Raw genomic sequence first — 24,845 nt, forward strand, 5'->3', positions numbered from 1 at the left:
AGCCTCGCTCCACTGTCTGTTTCCTTGAATGACTTGCTGCTATCAGTTGTGTGTTTTTGCCTTTAAGTGATATTTTACCATATCATACCATACCAACTTTATTTATAAAGCACTTTATACACCCACAGGACCAAAGTGCTATACACAATACAATACAATCATAAAATAAAAGGGTCAAGTATAAAAGCAGTACTAAAGTAATTAAAATATAAACACAATAAAACAAAGTCAAACATCTCAGATTGTGCCAAAGGCCAAAGAAAAAAGATGGGTCTTAAGAAGGGATTTAAAAACAGCAAGTGAAGAGGCCTGTCTTATGTCCAAAGGAGGGTCATTCCATAGCTTGGGAGCTGCCACAGAAAAAGCACGGTCCCCTCTGAGCTTGCGCTTTGTCTTCGGGACCCTCAGAAACAACTGGTCAGCTGACCTGAGGGAACGGGAGGGTGTGTAAGAATATAACAGCTCAGACAGGTAGGGAGGGGCAAGGCCATTAAGAGCTTTAAAAGCAAATAAAAGGATTTTAAAATGAATCCTAAAATATACTGGCAACCAGTGTAAAGAAGCTAAAACAGGGGAAATATGGTCAAATTTTCGTGTACCTGTTAAAAGTCGTGCAGCACAAAAAGCAATAAAGATACGTTTAAAAAAAAAAAAAGTCGTGCAGCAGCATTTTGAATCCTCTGAAACTGGGAAATGCATGAATCACTGACACCTATTTAAAGTGCATTACAGTAATCCAGCCGTGAGGTCACAAATGCATGGATTGCTGTTTCAAAGTGCTGTCTAGGAAAAATGGGTTTTACTTTGGCTAGCTGCCTTAAGTGAAAAAAGCTGGATTTTACAACAGCTCTAATGTGAGCTTCCAGCTTAAGACCAGCATCCATCTTGACCCCTAAATTTGAAATAACCGGCTTGACATACTGAGCCAAGGAGCAAGCATCGGACAGAGAGTCTTCATTGGAACTGCCAAAAATCACTACCTCTGTCTTATCTTCATTAAGTTTCAAGAAATGTAGGGCCATCCAGGCCTTCAAATCTTCCAGACATAAGAACAGAGACCGAAGAGAGGTGGAGTCTGCTTTCTTTAATGGTACGTAAATCTGTGTGTCATCCGCATAACAATGAAAAGCAATCCCATATTTCCTAAAAACGGAGCCAAGAGGAAGGAGGTACAACAAGAAGAGAAGAGGGCCTAGAACTGAGCCCTGTGGGACACCACACGACAGTGGAGCAGAGGAGGACCTATGGCCATCAAGACAGACACAAAAAGTACGCTTGGCCAAATAAGATTTAAACCAATCTAGGGCTATATGACCAATGCCCACCCACTGTTCCAAACGGGAAAGTAAAATTAATAATCGAATAATCGAGGTAGAATAGCATCATCCGAAGAACCAGTTGGCTTTAAGTGACTAACCACCTCCTGCAAAGATTGCAAGGTCACACATTCAAAGCTGTGGAAAACAGCAGGGCAAGGCACAAAAACGGAAGGGTCATGAACAGAGGGTATGATCTGGGCCCTAATAGAAGTGACTTTCTCAACAAAACAGTGTAAAAAGCTTTCACATACAGCGGGTGACTGGAACTACTACGGTGAGAAGACAATTCAACTTGGCAGTGTTTACAGATGACTTTGGTTCTGTCGACTCCGTCGTCTGGAAGAACTTTAAAATGAAAATGGCCGAGTAAAGGTTCCGTACCCTTCTCCATGTTTGGTGGATCCGCCGATTACTTTCTTTTCCGGTTCCACAGCAGACAGTAACAGACTTTTACAAAATAAAAGCCTGTGAGCAACAGAGTTTTACGATAATAAAACAGGGGTGGTCCGTGGCGTAGTGAGTTGAGCAGGTGCCCCATGTACAAGAGGCTATAGTCCTCACTGCAGCTGGCCCCGGTTCAAGTCCCGCATCAGACAGCCCTTTGCTGCATGTCATTCCCCTCTCTCTGCCCCCTGCTTCCTGTCTCTCTGAACTTTCCTATCCATTAAAGGCACAAAAGCCCCCCCCCCCAATTTTTTTAAATTGAATTTTTAAAAATAAAAAATAAATAGATAAAACCCGCGATAAAATATTTAAAATAATAAAACATTTATCGGCGTTAAATAATTAACAAGTTAACGCAATAATAATAAGTTAACTCGCCCAGCCCTAGTATATATGTGTGGACCCAAGGGGTTGGCATTTAACGAGAAGGTGATATTAGGTTAAATTTAGATGTTTTCAATCAGCTAGGGTGGCTGAGTTCACCACAAGGAACTTGTCTATTTAAGGACATGAAGAAGTTTTTGAGAAAACAACAAAAAAAAACACCTGTGAATTGAAACTGCTTGCTTGTTACATTTATGGTTGCTGCATGTTTTTCAGAGACAGTAGGCTGAACAAAAGGGGCACCGATGGTTCAAATTAAATATGTAGCATACGGAGATCTGTGCTTCAGAGTATTTAATTCAGATTTCTCACCAGTGTGGGCGGTTTTAACGACGCTGTGGGTCGGAATGGGTGCCCAAATAATAAACCGCTGGTCCAGCAGTGACAGTAGCCATAGTGTTGAAATGAACTAAGGAAGCTGAGAGGAAGAGTAAAGCAGGATTTTATAGCACTATACAAAGCTAGGTGAGTCTATCAGAAAAAATAAGGGTGGAACACAGTGTTGTTTTTGGCGGCCTGTTTTAATTTAAGTTTTAGTCTAGTCTTTGTGTCAAACTGTCATTTTAATTTTTATTAGCTTTAGTCACGTTCAAACTCTTTTTTGTTTAGTCAAGTTTTAGTCGACTAAAACTCTGAGCATCTTAGTCTTATTTTAGTCAGTATAACCCATGACTATTTGACTCTAGTTTTATTCGACGAAAACTGATGACATTTCAGTCTAGTTTTAGTCAATGATTTTAATCTCTTTTTAGTAATTTAATTCTGTTTAGCCCAGCTAATATAGTATAATTACCTAGCAAAGTATAGATAAAACCAAAATTTTCCTTTTGTCAAACCCTTTTCACAAATCAAACATGGTTATCTTATCATTATATTATTGTTACCTTATAAACTCAAGAAAACATCCATTCCAGACGTGGAAGACGCTCTGCTCTGAGCAGACTGCTCAACATATTTATTTTACCAACCAAACATGTAGGTACACACACATAAATTTAAACTAAATAAACAAATTAAATACTGTAGATCAAGGAAGATCTTGAAATCTTTTTAGATTCATGGTGTTTCTCCCGGCTATTTTATGGCTGCATTTCTCCCCATCTTTTTCCACGACACATTCCGTTTTGTTTTCCACTTGTTTGTAATCAAAGTGTGTCCAGATATCATTTCTTCTTTTTCTCCCCGACAACCCGGCCATGACTCCAACCCACGAAAGTCTTTGATCAACCGCATCTTAATAATGCCGCGAGTGTGGAGAGGGGATCGAGGAAGTGACGTCGCCTGCGTCTGAGCAGTACGACGCACAGCCGAGGAAACAGAAAACGATAATAACGCGACCAAACATGATTGTTATCTCATCTCGTCTTGTCAACGGAAATGAAGAGACATTTTAGCAGAGTTTTTATTTTGTGAACCACATTTAGTCTCGTTTTTATTCCTCAACAATATTGCATCATATATTTAATCCTAGTTATCGTCACAAGACCACCATTTACATTTCGTCACGTGATAAAGGTTTGTTGACGACGATATTTCGTCACAATTTTTGTTGACGAAAGCAACACCAGTTGAACATTGAAGTTTTTTGGGTTGTTTTACTGCCCGTGTATTCACTTTTCTTCCTGGTTCCCTGACTGCTGTCACTTGCATCTGATGACCACTCATGCTGTGTTTCAGGTTTGTCCATGTCAGGTTTTCACAGTCATAGCCAGGTTTTGTTTTTCATAGTTTCATACTGATATCATAGGTTTTTGGAATTCCGACTCAGCCGCACCTTTTGTTTGTTTGGGATAAATCAAGTTATCATTTGGAATATCTGCATCCCAGTCCTTCCTTCGCCACCACACCACACACCTCGTTATGACAAGTACTGTACAAATTAAATACAAATTTAATGATCTATATCATTTATATAATTTTTACTTAATTACTCAAGTCCACGTCCTACAAGGAAAGTCTTACTTCAGTAACAGTAAACCTGGGGAAAGTATTAATCCAATTTGATATTTCCATTTGTTGCATTAACACATGATTTAAATGGTTTTGTATATTCACTGTAATATACCTGCACAAAATTTTCCAAATTAGTGAAGTGAAATAAAATCTTTAAATCAAGAAAATAAAAGACTAAGAATTAGGGCATGCATATATATTTTCCCATTTGCTTTAGGGCCCTAAATTGAATCAAGTTAAATTACGTTCAATTGAGTCCCTTTTGTCTAATTTAAGGGTAATAAGATCTCATAATATGTACATCAACCCTGAAAGGCCCTAAAGTTGGCAACACCACCAAGTAAGCAGCACAATCAATACCAAACAGGTCAGGGATAAAGTTCTGGAGATGTACAGTTTAGGGTTGGGCTATAGAATCAGTATCAGAAAGTCTGAATATCCCTAGGAGTACCATTCATTGGAATTATTCGAAAATGAGAAGAATAAGGAACCACATGAGACCTGCCAAGAAATAAAGGACCACTTAAACGCAAAGACCAGGCAAGGATGGCACATGGTACATGACAGTACGATTCAACTCGAAGCAGCTGTTCCATGCTTTGTTTCACCACAGAAGGTATCTCCTCAACATGGGTGGGATCAGCTGTTTATCATCATGTGTACAGCTGAGGTCCTCACTGTGTGTGTGTTCACTAAATTACACCGATTATGCAGAACTTTTGTTTTTCTCTTTTTATCCAAAGTAACTTTCACCTGAGGACTGAACAACAAGCATCCTTTTCAGAAGGGTTTGAATATCTTTTGGGAGCGATCAAAACAACTCAACATTACAAAGTTCAACTCTGTCAGCAAAGAAAGAACGATTGATCTGTAAAGCCATACTCGCAGGTAGGAAATGTGCTCATGTATTCATTGGTCATGAACACAACTTGAAACCCAGAACAACAATGAAACATTTGTGATTCATGATGTAAATTGTGTCCTGGACTCCCAAATCACTTCATAATACTCAAAAGTGCGCGTTGTGTGTGTGCCGTTGCAGAAACTGCTGCATACAAGGACAGGTGACGATTCTCCGACCAGTCTGCTGATCGTGTTTCCACCCCATCATTTACAATCAGCTCGGCTCACTTGTAACCTCATCTGAGATAAATACCATGTCGTGTGATTTGATGACACGTGACATGGTAGTTTGGACAATGGAAAACTGAAAACCACCATATGATGTAAAAGAAGCCAAAATAGGTCAAAGGTAAAACTATAGCAGAGACGATAGCAGTGTCTGCCCACTGGATCACTTTAGACCATACACTCCACAAAGTTGGATCTTATAGAAAAAAAATATATATATATGTTACATCTGATCAGATGGGATTAAAACTGAACTTTCTGCACTTACAAAAAAATACAACAAGTCACACAGAGCCATCAGCTGGAGAACATCATCCACACAGTGAAGCACGGTGGTGGCATCATCATCTAGTGATGTTTGCCATCAACAGGGCGGGGAAATTAGACAGAATCAATGGAATGGTGGATAGTGCTAAAACAGAGCTGTAATTCAGATCAATTCAATATACTTTTAAATGTATGAAAATTCAATTAAATGAAAAGGAAATTAAATAAAATGAAAAAATATCACAAAGGGAAATTCTATATGTATTTCAGTTTTAGTTGTTTTTTTTTTACTCAGCGGAGCACGAGCTGAAAAAATAACAGCATTCATAAGGGAATAACATGTATTCTCCATTTTCAGAAAAATCTGAGAAACAATGCTGCTGAATCAACAAACAAGCTGACAAACGGACGAGATGACTTCCTCACTGCAGTACGTGGGGGGAAATAGGGAGGAGCAAAACACTGCAGAATTTATCTCTGAATGAGTTCTGAATGCTTATGCAACTGGATGGAAACAACTATGATTTAGAAAGCAAAGAGGCTGTGAAAACATCCAGATAAAGGGTCAAGTGACATGACAGATGTTTAAAGCAGTTCATTTTAATGTGATGTTAATGTACTTTGATGAGTACATTCACAGAGTGTAGTGCTGCTGTGAGTCTCCTCAAAGGGATTCCTATCTCACAGAAAAGCCAAACAACAACTTTACCCATCTTTATATCATCTACCACCATAACCTGCTGAAGACCATATACTAAGGCACTTACAAAATATAAGTAACTATGGATGCCATGTATGAGTATCCTTTAAGTGCTGGAAGAATCTTAAATGATGTAAGAGATTTTACACAGCAGCACCATCCCCTTAGCCATGACGAGCCTGAAACAGACAGCTTACATTTCCAAAATGGATCCATATCTGATTACAGGTCAGAATCTCCAAGACTCAAGCCCCAGTGTGAGGGTGTGTAAGACATTTCAGTACACCCCAGTGGCTTTCAAGACAGAGAGGAAGTGGGGTCTAACTCAGTTAGTGCAGCTGCACAGTGAGGCAGGGATGCGTAGAGGAGGTTATGTCAGCTCAAAGCTGAGTAGTTCCGGTGGGGGGAAGTTTCTGAAACACCATCATCCAATTTCCATCACATAGCCATGTTATTTGAATTTTTTGTGAAGTCTGAACACAAAAGAGGCTGAAGGGCTGTCTTTCTTTTCACTCTGGACACCTCACACTTCCAGTACAACTCAGAGTCCTGTTATCTTCAGAAATACGACGATGACTATATTTGTCGGGGTGCATCAGTGATGGACAAGAGACTGAGTACAGGAAGCTGGTCAATCACTTTGTGGCATGGTGTGAAAACAATCACCTCATCTTGAACACAAACAAAAGAAAATAGATGACTGTGGATTTCCTGAGGACTGAGAATAAACCAAACACTATTTTTATCCTGTGAAAGGAGTAGGAGGGGGTAGAGGACAGATCCCAGAGCGTTCGCCTGGACCATAGACTAAACTGGAAAAATGCAACACTGAGGCTGTCTACAAGAAGGGACAGAGCAGATTATACTTCTTGAGGAAGTCTGTGGTGGAGAGTGCAGTCTGCTTTTCAGATATCTGTTGGGGCAGCAGCATCGGAGCCAGACACTCAAAGAAACCGAACAAACTGATATGCTGCGTGTACACCAAGGGCGACCTATGCTGCCTGGTAGCGGAGGTAGCTGGAGAAGCTTCGCTTGAGAATTAGCTTTGGTAGCTTTGTTCGCTCGTGACGTCACATTTAGAATGTTCAATTATTAAAGGCCCCGCGGCTGTGCAGCACCCCCGCTCTTTTGAGAGGAACACGATCTTGCTTCAAACAAAAGACTTTAACAACTGGCTCTTCACTTCGGAAGACGAGCATAGTGTCAAGACCGGATAGTTTGTCTCGGAAAAGCAAGAGTCTACTATGAAGTATTACTACCTCCTGGTGGAGGCACTTAACATGTAAAAAACACCATCAGTATTAACCAAACGCTGTTCTTTACTCATCGTACATACACGTACTATATAATTTTCAGCAAGCATGCCAGGCTGTACTCGGATTTTTGAGATCTATAGCAAATTCACATCAGTAACATTAAACAACATACACATGCATGTTCTACATTAAAATTAATTAAATAAATACGTAGGAGCTAGGAACCAAAGTTTACACGTCTGTTTCCGCGAACCTCGCGGATTGTCGGACCCCTACAATCTGTGGATTGTCATTGGTTTTCGCCGAACCGCGTCATAGCTCATTACCATAATATTAGCTTGAGTTTAATCGCTGGAATTCGCTCTGGTCACCCTGTTCGCTCACCCTCCATAGAGAAATAATGATTTCCGGCGCTCAGTTAGCGTAGGTCGCTCTTGGTGTACACAAGGCAATAGAGAAGCCTGGCTCTGTGCTGGGGAGTGCTCGGGAACCCCTAGAACTGATGATGTGAAGAAGAATGTTTCAAAAGCTGCTCAACATCATGGACAATGCTGCACACCCTCTACAAAACACAGTGATCAAACAAAGTGTGTTCAAGCAGAGGCTTCTTCAGTTCAAATGTAACAGGAAGTCACTCTGCCAGCAGCGATAACTCTACAGTATTTTTTTCTTTTTTACAGTAACTAATGACTAATTACCGTTTTGATTATGTATAGTGCAAAATTATTTCCTATTTTGGGATTAATAAAGTATCATTCAATTCAGTTCAAGGTAGATTGTTGAAGGAGTAGCTCTTTTACATAAGAGTTTGCATGGCTGAGAGAAACCAGTACAGCGCAGAAAGAGGGTGTACAAAGCTTCTGAAGTTTTGAGCTTGGACACAAGAATAATACAGTGTTTTTGTTACTTTTTAAGACCACGCTCACCATACCCATCAATGCACAGCAGACTGAGATTCTGGAGCATGAGTGGAGTGATAAATAAGTTCCATTTTTGGATTTTTTTCTTTTTTAACTCTGGTTTGCATTAATGAGAAGCCAACTCATCCTTGTTCATTCCCAGCATGAAGGCAGCTGCAATGGAATTCTAATATTTGTGGTTATTTTTCAATTCCTGGTTAATAAAAGGACTGATGTGCAGCATAGTCATTTTCACATAATTCAATCGTGTTCCATCCGTGTCGAGGAAGTTTTGAAGACTTTAGCTTCAATTTTGGGGGCTGTGAGACTAATAACATAGTAGGTTTATAGGATGATAACAATACTAAGTGTGATTTGACAAAGAGTTACATGATAGGTCAGATTTCATGAGGTTTGCATATCTAAAAAATGCACACCATCGCTCACCATGATGTAAGATATTCAACCAAAACAAACTGCAAGAGCTGTGAAATTGAAAAAAGGATTCAAGTCTCAACTATTACCACTTGTAAAGTGTGTAAAAAGTTCATTTTAACATGAGCAACTAAAATAACAATTTAATTTAAAGGTACAGTTCAACAAAAACTCGGGACATGGTTGTAAAAATGGAAAATAAATGGACTGAGAGAATATTTACTGTTACCCAGGCTATCCAGCTGATCTTTGTCCTTCTGCCGCTCCTCCTCTCAGGTTGACTGGGAAACAACTTTCCCAGCTGGAGACACATGCCGTCCATCACACTTATACACAAATAAGCACAGTATCATCGCCCGCTGCAGGATCTGACAGGTTACTCGCAATCGTAAGCACTAGTAGGCATCAATCTCTCTCTACTATTGTTCCATCCGTCCATCTCTTCCTTCGTCCTTTGATTAAGAGATGTCCATCCCACCTGGTCTGGATTCCCTTTTTTATCTCAGCTTTCTCCCTCCCTTCCTGTCTTCCTTTCCCGTGCTGGTTATTTTTATTCCTTTGTCCTCAGGATGAAAGCACAGATCAAGTTCTGAGTCCATCAGCATTTCACAGGGGCTTGCAGCAGCAGAATGTGAGGTCAAACATGGAAATTCAATCATACTGCTCGACACCCTGTTGGTAACGGGGGATGACTCAATGGCTTTGAAAGGACAAGTAACGTACTAAGCTACTTTTTTTTTTCTTTTTTTTTTAAATACCTGCTCATTCAATAGCCCTGTATTTTCTGTTAACTTTTTGGAAGATACACACAATGGGGACATGTGTTTAGGTATTCAAATTTTGAAGGAGTCAGATCATGTGGATCTATGGTTGCAAAGTGACCAGCCTTGGATGAAAAGCTTACCTCACATCATCTTTCATCTTGTTCATGAAACAACAGCACCAGATGATGATACGTCATGAAGTTCCATCAGCTGTAGGGATGGGAACCTAGATTTTCCAAAGCATCGCAGCCATACGCCTCTGAGCATAGCAATTCCTTTATTGATGCTGGCAGGTGCTGATATTCTGGACTTACTGCTAATATATATGACAGAGAGGAAGAAGCAGTCCAAAGCGCGGCTATATTTAATGAAGAGAGATGTGCTAGTTATAAGATCTGTAAAATGATTATTTCAGATAAATGTGGAGAAACCAGCAAACACCCTTTCTGCATCTTTCAGTGCAATATGGGATTCAGTTCCGGGAATACCATGTGTTCGATGCTCCTGGTATGAACAGCACAAGTGTAGCGGCTACTATTAACCAGCTGAGGAGCTCATAGATCATCCACTTTATACTACATTTAACATTAGCTTTCAGGCTATTGACAGCTTAGCTAACCCCCTTCATACAGAGACAGGGAACATGATGAGTAAGGAAAGGACAAACAAGTATCACCGTCCTGTCACTAAAATCTAAAGGCTTGGAACCTTTTTGAACAGCAGATAACACTGAGTTGTATAGTCTATAACAATGTGACGTAAAAAAGGTAATTTTCAGAGATGGAGAGCTAAAAGTTGTTATTTCTCAAATGTAAATCATTTATCAATAATTCATTGATTAAATCTTCAAGTCAGTTTTGTATTTTATTCACATCATCTGTATGCAGTTGCTCCAGAGAGCAGCAAGAATAAAAAGTTCAGAATTGATTGTGCTAAAGTGCAGTCTGTTGAATGATAAAAGGCAGAATGATCCATTACAGCCATGTGGGTGAGCTAAAGGATATGATCAAAACTTAAAAACTCTAAAAAGTAGTGTGAAACATGCAATTCTTTGTAGAAGTGAACAATGAGCAGTGTTTAAAGAGAAGTTGATTAATTCTACTAAAACTTCCGCTACATAGATAGAAACATCTCGCAGCAACCAGGATAGCTGTTACAAAAAACAGCTCTGATACAGACTCCCCCAGTCTGAAAGCAAAAGGTTCTTAATGTCCCATACTACTCATGATTAGTAGTGATTTCTCCCTCACATATCTAGTTAAACTAAAGCTAGTTACCAGACTAGAATCAGTTTTTACAATCATTTCTCTTTCGGGTAAGTTCACAGAAAATTCACCTGCTCCTCACACCACAACAACCATCTTTTCTTTCCATAACCACAAGCTACCCCAGCCTCTCACCAACTGCACACCAGTCACAGCGGGGTGGGGATACAAACCCTGGTTCGGGTAGGGGGCAGAAATAGAAGAGGTAAAGATAAGTAGGAATGGGATTCAAACCCTGGTTCGGGTAGGGGGGTAATGAAAATATAGAGGGTGCCAGAGGTGGAGGCAGGAGAAGACATACTAGCAGATTCAGCAGACAAACTCACCTAAACCGTCCTACAATCACTAACAATGCAAGCAAATGACGCTTAACCCTCTGGAGTCTAAGACTACGGCTACACGAAAACGAAACGAGGTTTTTTTTGAAAACGGGTACGAAAATTCTTGCGACCACACGGAAACGCGCTGCTGGTCCAGACGAAAACGATGAAACGATGCAGTACACACGCCACTGTGTCACGCCACGCTGTGAGACAATAGAGAAGTGTTAAAATTGGCTCACAGCGTCAACGTGTGACTGACGCAAAAACGTTTTAGCTGTAACAATGGAAACGAAACGAGGCCGTTTTCAAACTTTCCCACTCTGGAACCCGTTTTCAAAAACTATCGTTTTGGGGTAGTGGGAACGCCGGCTCCGTGTGGCCGCGACAGCGAAACGATAAGAAAAAGTATCGTTTACAGTGAAAAACGTTTCCGTGTAGCCGCAGCCTAAATCCCGCCGGCGGGATTTTTTGACACTTCTCCAAAAACACATCTGTAACTCTGTGAGTTTTTGTCATTCAAACATAAGTGACACCATTAAAAACCTTGAAACTTCTACTTTTCAAATATATATAAATATATAAATAAACTATATAGCTGGCCCTTTTTAAAGAGAGTGAAGAGAAATCTTTGGATTTTCTGTACTCTCAGGCTACGGCTACACGAAAACGAAACGAGTTTTTTTTTGAAAACGGGTTCGAAAATTCTTGCGACCACACGGAAACGCGCTGCTGTCCAGACGAAAACGATGAAACGATGCAGTACACACGCCACTGTGTCACGCCACGCTGTGAGACAATAGAGAAGTGTTAAAATTGGCTCCCAGCGTCAACGTGTGACTGACGCAAAAACGTTTTAGCTGTAACAATGGAAACGAAACGAGGCCGTTTTCAAACTTTCCCACTCTGGAACCCGTTTTCAAAAACTATCGTTTTGGGGTAGTGGGAACGCCGGCTCCGTGTGGCCGCGACAGCCAAACGATAAGAAAAAGTATCGTTTACAGTGAAAAACGTTTTCGTGTAGCCGCAGCCTCAGACTGCAGCAGCTTCCTCGGCCACACCTATCGCTATTCACATGTTAAGTACCAGGTGATTGAGTGGCTATTCACAGGTGAGAACAACAATGTCCTGCCCGAGACAGACAATTATCACATGGAGAGTGACAGGGGGGTGGGGGCAATCAGGGGTGTTACACACCCATCTAATTAGTATTCAACTAACAGAGACACTGCCTTGAGTTACAATTACTTTTTTACAGTTTGTGTGCAAACAAAAAAACATTTCTGACTGCACTTTTTACTTTTATGCAGCCAACACTTTTGTTTACAAGGTTCAACCTTCAAAAGTCTTGGCTAGATATATTTATAGTGTGTTTTTTTGCACTGTTTGAAGACCTCTGAAACCAGTTTTTTTTGTACAGTTGTGTTTCCCCTCAATTTAAATAAAACTTGTTTGTATTACATTCACTTTACTCTCATATTGTTTTTTGTTAGGCTTTTCAGAATACAACCATATGTGTCACTTTTGCATAGATGTTTACAGTTAGTTGAAATACTTGAAAATGTCAAGGTGTTGCAAACTGCCTCAAAGTCTCTGAAAGGCCTTAGACTCCAGAGGCTCCAGAAGCTAAACAAACATCTTTGGTTTGGTCAGTAGGAAATTCCAACTACATTACGTTCCCTGGATTAATCAGATCTCCGTTTATCAGTGAGGTGAGTACTGCAAATGTTATCCTCCATGCTATAGATTCTAAGTGTCTGTAACGTCCCTATGCACCCAGTGTCACTGACACACAGAGTTGTATGGAAGTCAAGCCTTCAGTGGCGAATATTAAAATTGAACTGATAGTAAACTTGATCCATCTCAAGCAGAACACAGTACAGGGAAATACAATACAATTCTTTACTTAATACTTGCTTAAACGTGCTTCCTTCACAACATTATTACTGACATGCAGGAATGGGCCCAGGTCAGGACAAACCAATGCTGTTGTGTTAACCTTAGTGCATGGGTGTGTGCTCAACCTGGTCAGCTGCACACATGTTCCCCCTGAATAATCTTTCTTTTTTTTTCCTTCATGTGGTAGAATTGAGTTATTACATTTGTGAGGGCTGCAACAAAATCCCATTCCTGAAACGTGTATCACTGAAACTTGTCTGGGTTTCAATCTGACTGAAGCTGTAATCCAGCATAATATCATATTATCTATTTATTATTAAAAGTTTCCAGTCCAAACACTTGGATAACACATGACACCATTTAGGACTGAACCACCTTCTCTTTCTCTGTTCCTCAGGAGCTTGTAAAATTGACAAACAACTTCAAGTGCAAAGCAGGACTGAATAAGAAATGAGCATGCTTTGCAGCCAGAAAAACAGAGATTTGATTGAGCTTTTTCTACATAAAACTACTGCCAGCAATTGACCGGAATCTACATATGTCACAGCTGATTCTCTGGATATATGGTCGTTACTTGTAGGACAGATTTTTATCAACTACTAGCTGACCAGAATACTCCATACATCCATTTTTTATATACCCGCTTAATCCAACTCAGGGTGGCAAGGGCGCTGGAGCCTATCCCAGCTGTCGTTGTGCAAAAGGCAGGGTACACCCTGGACAGGTCCACACAGACACAAACAACCATGCATGCTCACAATCAATTTACAATCCTAATCTAACGTGTTTATTTTTGGACAGTGTATCCATGCATGCAAACTCCACACAGAAAGGACCCAGCCAGGACTTGAACCAGGAACCCTTTTGGGTGAGGCAACATTGCTAACCACCACACCACTGTGCAGCCCAACTCAAGTTCCATGCATATGTTTATGAAGCCAATAAATCTGTAAAAGTCTCAACCACTAAGCTTCTCCTCTTTTGCCAACGCAAGCACCTGATTAATGGCGCTTTTCCACTAGCTCGCCACGGCTCGGTTTGGTTGTGTTTCCATTACACTTCGTGCCTCCTGGACGTGGGCGGGGTCGTCGTAACACGGCTGCGCGTGTTGCTGCTCACCCTGTGGCTTTTTGTCGCACAGAAAGCAAGAGAAGAGAGCCAGAGAAGACTCCTGGCCGCCAGACAAAACAGTATTGAAAAGTACCGGAGAGTTTTGTTACGAGCTTCAAAAAGACGATGTTTGGAGGTAAGCTAACGGTTGCTAACGCTAGCTTTTATTATCCATGTTATGACGCTTCCAGTGACGACACTCGTCGCCCAATCAGTGGAAGGCAGTCGGCTGACGTCACTGAGGTGATACGGAAAATTGTCCCGGTTGCAGGTACGGCGTGCTAGTGGAAACACGCAATAGCGCGCCGAGCCGAAGCGAGCTAGTGGAAAAGCGGCATAAGTTTCTGAAGTATATGTGCTTGCTAAAATTTCTGTTGACATGTATTTTTGTATATCTTTTCGATAAGCATTACTGCAGAAATATAAACACATCAATAATTAGTTCTTTGACATGTCTGAAATATACTTCAGGGCATCAAGTGCAGAGTGCGTGTGTTTTCGGAGCAGCTTGTAGTTTGGCATGCTTGGTTTACATGAGTGATGGAAGTGAACAGTGATGAGCTGTACTGCTGCTGGTCTTGGAATGCAACATGTCATATGAACAAGGAATCCCCCTAAGAAGCTGCATGGCCCATCAGATAATAGGTGAGGTGAGACTCACGGGTGCACAGCTCTTCTTGATGGTCACGCTGGGTGTGGTTGCCCTGAGTGCTCCGGTGACACCGTGGTAGTACCTGAAGCAGACCTGGGTCTCAGCTGTGAAGGAGACAGAAGACATTCATGATGGAGAGGCCACAGTTTTACTTCATGTTGTCTTTTATTTATTTGAATATTAAAACGTGTCTGCTAAACAACGAAAATTATGTACTGATACGTCCTCAGTGGTGTATGAGCCTTTCACAAATCAAAACTTAAATTCATTAATCATCATTATTCAATTTAAGAAACAATATGCCCTTAGTTTTTATAATTCCATCAATCAAAACAGCATATCTAGGTGCACATATAAAGATTTTCTAAGATCTGCTGAAATGACTTCATGTAGCTGTAGACTGTGTAGTCCAAAACAGGGAAAGCATAAGAAAAAAGCCAAAGGAACAGGGGGACACAAGCGGATTAAGGTCATAGTAAAGCACCATGTTTTTCAGCTTGTTTAGCCAGAAACACTCTTTTACATGAGGAGGGAAGCTTAATGAATGTTAACTAAGTCTGCAGCCTGGCCTCTGTGGAGCAGAGCTGTACACACAAATACAGAATAATTAAAATTAAGACTTAAATGATTTGATACTACTCAAACATTCAGATTAGGTTTACACTAACAAGAACAAGTCCTCTTTAAAAGAAAGTTGAGTTACTGTATGAAATGTAAATAAATATACATTGTAATGGTTTGCAGATCATTAAAAGTGTGGATTTCATGGACAGTAAAACACAGGTGACATGTGAAATGTGCATCATTACGTCTATATTGCAGCACATGTTGCTCCGAAACCTCAGTCAGAAGTAAAAGTGTCTTTACAGACGAGTAGGTTATGAATGTGCCCTCGTACCATCACAGGAGCTGGATTTAGACTGTGAGCTGTTAACAAGCCAGATGTTCCTTATCCTCTTTGACCCAGCGGACTTTCAAATAGAGCTTCAGATTCTGATTGGTTAGACAACAGCACAGTCTTCAACTCTAGCCTCTGTCCATCTTAAATGAGCTCAGGCCCACAGATGGCAGCGACTTTTCTGGATCTTTTTTATGTACGTTCGTTGCACAGTCGATTTTTAGCTTGTATTTGTCGATGAAGTACTGTGTTCACAACCAGTAGAACTGTGTTCACTACAAGTGGTTTGGAGAACTGTCTCTGAACCCATGCTATGATTATGTCACCACGGGGTCACTCCGGTCGTCAAAGGGTTGTCATCTAGCAGTGCACCACGCTCAAGACAATCCAGACTCTTTCCACGATGGTGGAATGACCTACAAGAACAGGGGAGCTACCAGAACAGGGGAGCTACCAGAACAGGGGCTCTACCACAACAGGGGCTCTACCAGAACAGGGGCTCTACCAGAACAGGGGAGCTACCAGAACAGGGGCTCTACCAGAACAGGGGCTCTACCAGAACAGGGGCGCTACCAGAACAGGGGCGCTACCAGAACAGGGGCTCTACCAGAACAGGGGCTCTACCAGAACAGGGGAGCTACCAGAACAGGGGCGCTACCAGAACAGGGGCTCTACCAGAACAGGGGCTCTACCAGAACAGGGGAGCTACCAGAACAGGGGCTCTACCAGAACAGGGGCTCTACCAGAACAGGGGCGCTACCAGAACAGGGGCTCTACCAGAACAGGGGCTCTACCAGAACAGGGGCTCTACCAGAACAGGGGAGCTACCAGAACAGGGGCGCTACCAGAACAGGGGAGCTACCAGAACAGGGGCGCTACCAGAACAGGGGCGCTACCAGAACAGGGGCGCTACCAGAACAGGGGCTCTACCAGAACAGGGGAACTACCAGAACAGGGGCTCTACCAGAACAGGGGAGCTACCAGAACAGGGGAGCTACCAGAACAGGGGCTCTACCAGAACAGGGGCTCTACCAGAACAGGGGAGCTACCAGAACAGGGGCGCTACCAGAACAGGGGCTCTACCAGAACAGGGGCTCTACCAGAACAGGGGCGCTACCAGAACAGGGGCTCTACCAGAACAGGGGCTCTACCAGAACAGGGGCGCTACCAGAACAGGGGCTCTACCAGAACAGGGGCTCTACCAGAACAGGGGCTCTACCAGAACAGGGGAGCTACCAGAACAGGGGCGCTACCAGAACAGGGGAGCTACCAGAACAGGGGCGCTACCAGAACAGGGGCGCTACCAGAACAGGGGAGCTACCAGAACAGGGGCTCTACCAGAACAGGGGAGCTACCAGAACAGGGGCTCTACCAGAACAGGGGCTCTACCAGAACAGGGGCTCTACCAGAACAGGGGCGCTACCAGAACAGGGGCGTCCCTGTCCATCTTCAAGAAACTCTTGAAGACCACCCTCGCTCTTACCCTGTACTACCCTCTATGCCTGCACTGTATCTCTACACTGGTGGTTTTCGTTCTATGTAGCTTATTGTTAGCTTTGATGTTAGCTGCATTGTTATATCCTCATTTATAAGTCACTTTGGATAAAAGCATCTTCTAAATGCATAAACTTGAACATTTCCTTTACAGAATGGTGTCTGTTTTAATGCAGTGCTGCTTGAGGGGCTGATGAAAGCTATTCAGTACTGCAAACCCAGTAAGCCAGCAAACTGGGTTATTTATATATAAGGAGTAGGGCTGGGCAACGATTAAATTTTTTATCTAATTAATCACATGATTTCCCTGATTAATCGCATTTGTACGCAAAATCCAAAAATGAATTCAAAAGTAGTGTATAGCTTTTAGCATTTAGTTTTATTTTAAATGGGCTGCCATATAAATGAAAGTGCCATAACATTTGTTGTGCAAACACACTTTTAACATCAGCATTTTTATGTAGTTTTTATGTAGAAGCCTCGCTCCACTGTGTGTTTTGCCTTTAAGTGATATTTTAGACTGGAACTACTACGGTGAGAAGATTATTCAACTTGGCAGTGTTTACAGATGACTTTGGTTCTGTCGACTCCGCCGTCTGGAAGAACTTTAAAATGAAAATGGCAGAGTAAAAGTTCCGTACCCTTCTCCATGTTTGGTGGATCCGCCAATTACTTTCTTTTCCGGTTCCGCAGCAGACAGCAACAGACTTTTACAAAATAAAAGCCTGTGAGCAACAGACTTTTACAATAATAAAATAAGTAATAAAACAGGTGGTCCGTGGCGTTGGCGGTTGAGCAGGCTCCCCATGTACAAGAGGCTATTCCTCGCTACAGCTGGCACCGGTTCGAGTCCCGCATCGGACGGCCCTGTGCAGCATGTCGTTCCCCCTCTCTCTGCCCCCTGCTTCCTGTCTCTCTGAACTTTCCTATCCATTAAAGGCAGAAAAGCCCCTAAATTGTATTGTCATTTTTTTTTTAAATAAAAAAAAATACAAAAAATAAAACCTGCGTTAATGCGCGATAAAATATTTATTGCCGTTAAATAATTAACAAGTTAACGCGACAATAACGAGTTAACTCGCCCAGCCCTAATAAGGAGATATTTTCAAGGTACAATGAATAGATATTTCAGTAGCTTATTATTTGTGTTAGCTTTGATGACCTGTTTTAAATTGTATCCCAGGACTCTACTATGGGACGAGGATAAATGTTGGGGGAAGCCTAATGCTCGATGCAGTTTAACAAAACACTTTCACTTACATGAAGCTAAAGCATCTGCCAAAGGCCCCTACACCTGTGATATAAAGGTTGGAGTTACTAATGTAAGCTGAAACACCTGCGTGACTTCATAGAAATGTTCTTTTTCATGTGTACAAACACAGTCTCTCTGGCATAAGCCAGTATAAGCCAGTATAAACACACAATTCCCCATGTCCCTATATGCAGTGAATGTGCACTATTTGTGACCGTGTGGCCTCACAGGCCACACTGGAGAACAAGCTTTGCTCTCTGAGATAGAATATTAAAATACAAAAAATTGTATAGCTGGGAGAAACGGCATCAAAACACAGTCTTGTGAAAAAGATAGTAAACCCTCCTTCAATTCTGAGGTTGTACATATCTGGAGAACACAACATATTACACACACACACATTAGTTACTTATGATAACCAAAGCAAAAAGTCAGAAACTGCTGGTGAAAAACTGAGCACACTGCATGATTTCAGAGCTTGAAAACCCCTTTTAGCAGCAATGAGTTCAGATAATAATTTTCTGTCTCACATCATTGTGAAAGGAATTGTTCCATGGCTCAGCCAAATTTTAGTTAGTCAGACAGATGGCCTCAGATTTGACAGTAAAATACTTTGGTATCCAGAGGAGTTCATGGTAGACTCAATGACTGCAAGGTGCCCAGGTCCTGTGACTGGATAATAAGGCCCAACCATCAGCCCTCCACCAACATGGCATGCAACTACATCTGTAGCTCTTGTTTTGTTTTAGTTTCTCGGAGCATTACACGGTCTGACATTGGGCTGAACTTGCTGGAATGTCAGCTAGTTTGAAGACTGACAGCCTTCTTAAATGTTTTCCACTTGCGAATAATCTTTCTCTGTTTAATAATGGACTCCAAAAGATTTAGAAAAAAGGTCTTAGAACCCTTCTCAGGTTGACGGGCAGCATCAATTGCTTCTCTAAGATCATTGCTGATGTCTTTCCTCTTGGCACTGAATGCTCGCAAAACTTCTGCTTTACCAGAGCTGACACTTACTGATGCTCAGTTGATCAAGTACACTGATTAGCAACACCTGGCAGCTATTCACCCTCTTAATTCTGATGGAAGCAGTAAAGGTGGATCCAGTTTTTCACTACCACTCCTCTTTTTAGTTCGCAAAAATAATATACAAGTAGTTTAATTTACACACCAGAGGAACACCCCCCCCTCGAAAAAAAAACAGACAAAAAGCTAAAAAAAAAAGAACAATTTAACAATACTACTGTACATACACAGGATCTTAATACTTTTAACTCTTTTCATGAGAAAATCATTAAAACTTTGGGGGAAACTACAGCTCAAAAGAAACACATTTTTTTGTTTTAGTTACTTACAGTCACTTAAGTGGGAACAGCAGTCAATTTTCCAAACTATCTGTCCCTTGTGAGATCCATTGATGCCTCGGTTCTTATAGTCCAGAAAGTTCTCGGACTGAGCCTCATCTAGAAGAAGGACAAAACTGATGAAAGTCCCCAACAAATCCAGACCTAGCTAAGATTGTTTTCCCTGTTTCAATGTACTGTATTCAAATATATAAAAAAGATTTGTTTTTGGTTCAAGAACTTTCAATTTCCTGAATGTCTGATGACTTCTGGGGTCCGTTTCACAAAGCAGGTTCAACAAACTCTGAGTCTATTCCTGAACTCTGAGTTGATCGACTCTGAGATAGAAAACTCTGAGTTTTCGGTTCCAGAAACGCTGATTTGAGTGAGTTTAGTCAACTCTGAGTAGGTTCACCTTGAGTTTTGCCTGTGCACCACAACTTTAAAAAGCCAGCATCAATGGAGCCCCGATTCGACGAGTCACCATGGCAACAGGGAAGGGGAGGGCTATGTTTTTCACCAACCTCGAATTGGAAATCTTAATGCGCTCATACGGCGAGTTGCAACACGTTTTTAGAAAGAAGTGCAAAAGTGTAAGTTTAAATGTAGTCCTTTGCTATCACAATAATATTACAGGGGAAAACTGCTTGAATGGTAGCCCATTCCTTTATTTCATTTAGGTGCAATCCCGCGGGGGAGAAGCGCACTTGGCACCAGTTTAAGATGAAATATAAAAACATTGTTCAAACAGGTGAGACCTCGGCATGGAGGTACCTCATTTTGATCATGTTTTACACTGTAAAAAGTGGCTATTTCACTGTTGTTTTATCCTCAACATAATGCTGTTTTCACACACATAAATGTCTTCTCATCTATATCATGTTCTGTTAAATAATTAAACCTATTTAAACTAACACAGACTTCTACTGAGCCAACAGAAAGAAGACAGATGGCCGTAAAACGGGTGGTGCCCAGCACCGCCACCTCTAACGGAGAAAGAGGAGCTGGCCCTAAGCCAGAATATTGGAAGGCCAGTGGCTGAGGGAATCCCTGGAGGGAGTCCACCCCCAAGACACAAGTGCCTTTATAAAATATAATAGGCCTATATATATTTTTTTTAAGCCTATTCATACACATGTTAATTTGTCTTTTGTCATTTTTTCTTTTGTATCCACAGATTCTGATGGTTTTGTCTGCCTGGTGGAGTCCCCTCATGCCACAACAGACACTGTAACTGTAAGTAGGCAATACTCCAAAGATTTTACCAAATGGTAGTTTAAGTATACTGAAACATACCACTCATCTGGGATGAAGAGGATGACTACGGTTGGTAATGTTGCAAATGTAAGGACGGATTAGGTTGTGTATGTAAATGATGGACTGTGATGTGAAATGGTGCCACTCAAAAAGATAAATTCTCTGGAAATGCTCAAACATCTATGCACAAAACATCTCCTGACGAATATTTAATTCTCTGCGCAACATGCTGCACCTTCATCCATGGAATCGTTGTCAAAAGGACATGCCATGTTCGTGGAAAAAGTCGCCTCCTACTGTGCCTAATGGACTTATAGAAGTAGAAGAACTCGCTCTGCTGACTGAATGAATGAGGAAATCAAATGGCGTGTGTGGCTGAAAGAGGGCGGAGACAGAGAGAAACTCGAGGTTCATTGAGTAAAACCTGGTCCCGACCAGGTTAGGTTCATAGAGTCTGTTACTACGGTAACTGACCGAGAGCTTAAGTTACCTCTCTTTGTGAAACAGGCTAGAGTTACCCCTCTTTCTCTGGTTTGAGTTACCTCCCTTTGTGAAACGGAAAACTCAGAGTTTCCCTCATTTCAGGGTTAATAAACTCAGAGTTTTCACTGAACCTTCTTTGTGAAACGGACCTCTGGTCATTTTCTAAAAACACATCAACAAATAGCATAAAGCACAAAACTAATACTCGTAATGTCTTAAATTCTAATAAGTTACTAAGTAAAGAGTCAACTTGGGGATTCTGTTGTCATATCAGCACATCTACAAGGCTGAACAGTGTACTTTGAATTAAATAAGATTACACCAGCATGCTAACATTCTCCCAATAATATTACCTGTGTTTATCTACAAGGGCTAGACTGTTATCGTGTTCACAATATAAGATATGAACATAAGTTCTAATACAGTGTTTATTTGTAAGTAACTTTAAGGTCTGGTGTGATTAGATGTACCGTGTCATATATCACATACCAACAAGATACATTCCAATCCAGTCTCCAGCATCCACTTCCTCCTTGATGTCCCATGTGATCACCAAGTCCTCCGACTGACCGATAGTGTAATGGGAGGAGCTGACAGTGAGCGTGGAGCGGGCATCTGGGGAAACCAGATCAGTGTCACTAGTGGAGCGTGGCAAGCCCAACACGAAGGCCTCCTGGTTCAGACCGTTGACAGCGTAGGTGTCAGGCCCGTAGCTGTGACGAGCCACATCTTTACAGCGTTGGCGGTTCTGGCTGCTGCGGGTCGGGGACGCCATGGCAGCCAGGCTCAGAAGCCTATTCTGGTACAGGTTCTGCAACAAAAGACACAGCATGATGCATTTAGCCAAATAAAAAGTCATAATGTTTGATTACATGAGAAAGCAATGACAGCAGTTGATGTGTTAGTGCTGGTTCTCTAATGAACCAGCTTATTTCTGTGGTTAAATTGTGACAGTTGATAGCAGAGGTCTGTGCAGGAGACGTGTCACCTCATACTGTACAACACGTATCAAATTCATATATATTTATCACATTTCTAATGACAAAGAACTTGTTTTAGTGTGTTTTCTAAAGGTAACTCCCTTGTGGTCCCTTGTGGTTTAAAACAACAACACATATATCACATAGAAGAATTTAAGATTACAACATCATGATAACACATTGTGGTATCTTACGAATTCAAAATGACACATTTAGGTATTCACAAGAGGACTAAATTCAATTTAAGGAGGCGGGTATCGAATATGGATGGATAGATAGGTGGTACAGTGGTCAGCCTCCCAACTTTGTCCCAATAAAGAACAAAGAGATTCAAAGGTAATAACTAGCAGTAAAGCCAAAACAGGATGGAGTTCAGAGGTCTCTAACTAGTTTCTATCAGGCCTATATTCTGAAGAAACACTCATTTTGTTCTTAACCCGTCTTAAACTGTATGAAACAATCTTTCTACACTCTGGATGAACCGGGCTGCACGGTGGTGTGGTGGTTAGCACCGCTGCCTCACAGCTAGAGGGTTCCAGGTTTGAATCCCACCTAGGGCCTTTCTGTGTGGAGTTTGAATGTTCTGTGATGGACTGGCGACCTGTCCAGGGTGTACGCTGCCTCTCGCCCAATGACAGCTGGGATAGGCTCTAGCCTTATACACAGATGCTACTGTACCGTAGCCAACAGTACCATTCAGGTAATAAAAGAAGGATTCAACTTTGTCAAACATGTAGACAAGGCCTGAAGGTGTGACATGACCCAATAAGAGTTAACAGTCTGTTCACGGTGGGTAACAAGCTGCTAATTCAACTTTTTTGGCGGGGGGTTTGAGCAAGCTGGGAGCTCAGATCAGAGAATGCTCGAGATAGAAATCAGCTTTCTAACCTTCACTGATCGGTCTAAATGCTGATCCATGTTAGTGTGTGCACGCAGTTTTGAGGCAAAAAGTCATTCATTTGTCAGTCATTTGGCAAATGGCTCATTACTAAAAAGCTACTGACTTTTTAAAAAATGGGTATTTTTCACACACACACACATATATATATATATATATATATATATATATATATATATATATATACATATGTGGACATACATATACATAGATGTATGCGTGAGTCTTTTGGTTTCCCATAATATTTTACAAACAGACTGGGAGCTACATGGAGGTGAGAAGACAATGTAAAAGGTGGTGGGTGATTGTGGTGGGAGGGCAGAGAGGAGGGGGGGCACTGACCTTGAAACTACAGAGCTGCATCAGCATAATGACCAGTCAACCCCAAAGCAGACCAAAACCTGAGGGAAGTGGGAGGAGAAGGGTGGCGTATTACAACACAGAAACAAAAAGCAGATGCAGTGAATTTAGCAGATGAGACTCAAAAATGGCATTAGTGATTAGCATCTGCTGATGTAGAGGAGAAAATCGCACCATCGTTATTATCATCCTTTCATACTTCATCTTTGTCAGATAAAGATATGAATGACTGAGAATGAGCACAAGCACAGATGAACAAACAAGAGGAAACAAAGACACTGTGGGCTCCTCAGAGACACATGGAGAACATTCACAGACACTACAGCACAGAATCCACTGATGGTCAACATAAAACATACACAACATGACGGCAAAAAAGCATCTCAGCAGGTGCATCCATAGATGCTCACATTAACTGTGCAGCCTGCATGGAAAGATTAAATTAGCAAGAAATGTACTGTCCTCAAAGTTGTTTGTGGGCCATATTTACTCATTAATACGTTCTTTTATGTATTCTTTTAACAACTGTATAAGCATTGACAAGATGAGAAAGGGATAATGCAAAAGGGGTTACTTATGAGCTGGATACGTTTGTGTTTGTTTGAATGCATTACCAAGGATGAAGCCAGGTGCCTTCATTTGTGTTTCTGATTAAGTACAATGGGTGTCATCAAGTAAACCATACACCTGACGCTCTGTGGTATATGACGCTGAAGGTGGCTTCCGATTCACAGCTTCCGATTTGTGAATGAAAGAAATGGACATAAAGAGCCATTTCACTGCATTTTATGAATGTGGACCACCTTAGACTAGGTCCAGTGAGATTTGTGAAACCTTTTTCTGATCTGTTAAAATGCAGAAAAGGGCCATTTCACTGCTTTTTTAGTATTCTGATCAGCTTAGACTAGGTCCTGTTTGAAAACTACAATAGTTAGACCGCTCAAATCTGGACATAATCACTCTAAAGAGACTGTAGATTGATTAAAACATTGTTTAGGAATTGTGAAACCTTTTCCTGATTTGTGAAAATGCAGAAAAGGGCTGTCTTACTGCTTTCTTAGTATTCTAATCACCTTAGACTA

General features: G+C 41.4%; 1 protein-coding gene across 3 annotated transcripts in view; it reads right to left on the reverse strand.

Annotated features, from left to right (window-relative positions):
- hecw1a (HECT, C2 and WW domain containing E3 ubiquitin protein ligase 1a) overlaps positions 1-24,845 on the reverse strand; it is a 116,032-nt gene that overhangs the window by 84,823 nt on the left and 6,364 nt on the right. For 2 of the 3 annotated variants that reach the window (XM_075452272.1, XM_075452270.1), the window contains exons 2-4: positions 22,015-22,336; positions 19,798-19,905; positions 14,808-14,902 (exon numbers count right to left, since the gene is read on the reverse strand). In XM_075452272.1, the coding sequence (XP_075308387.1) occupies positions 14,808-14,902; positions 19,798-19,905; positions 22,015-22,336 (525 nt within the window). Of the gene's footprint in view, positions 1-14,807; positions 14,903-19,797; positions 19,906-22,014; positions 22,337-23,745; positions 23,805-24,845 lie in introns of all 3 variants that reach the window. The other variant, XM_075452271.1, reaches the window with a different exon arrangement.

The sequence above is a fragment of the Odontesthes bonariensis genome, chromosome 20, assembly GCF_027942865.1.
Source record: "Odontesthes bonariensis isolate fOdoBon6 chromosome 20, fOdoBon6.hap1, whole genome shotgun sequence".
NCBI lineage: Eukaryota > Metazoa > Chordata > Actinopteri > Atheriniformes > Atherinopsidae > Odontesthes > Odontesthes bonariensis.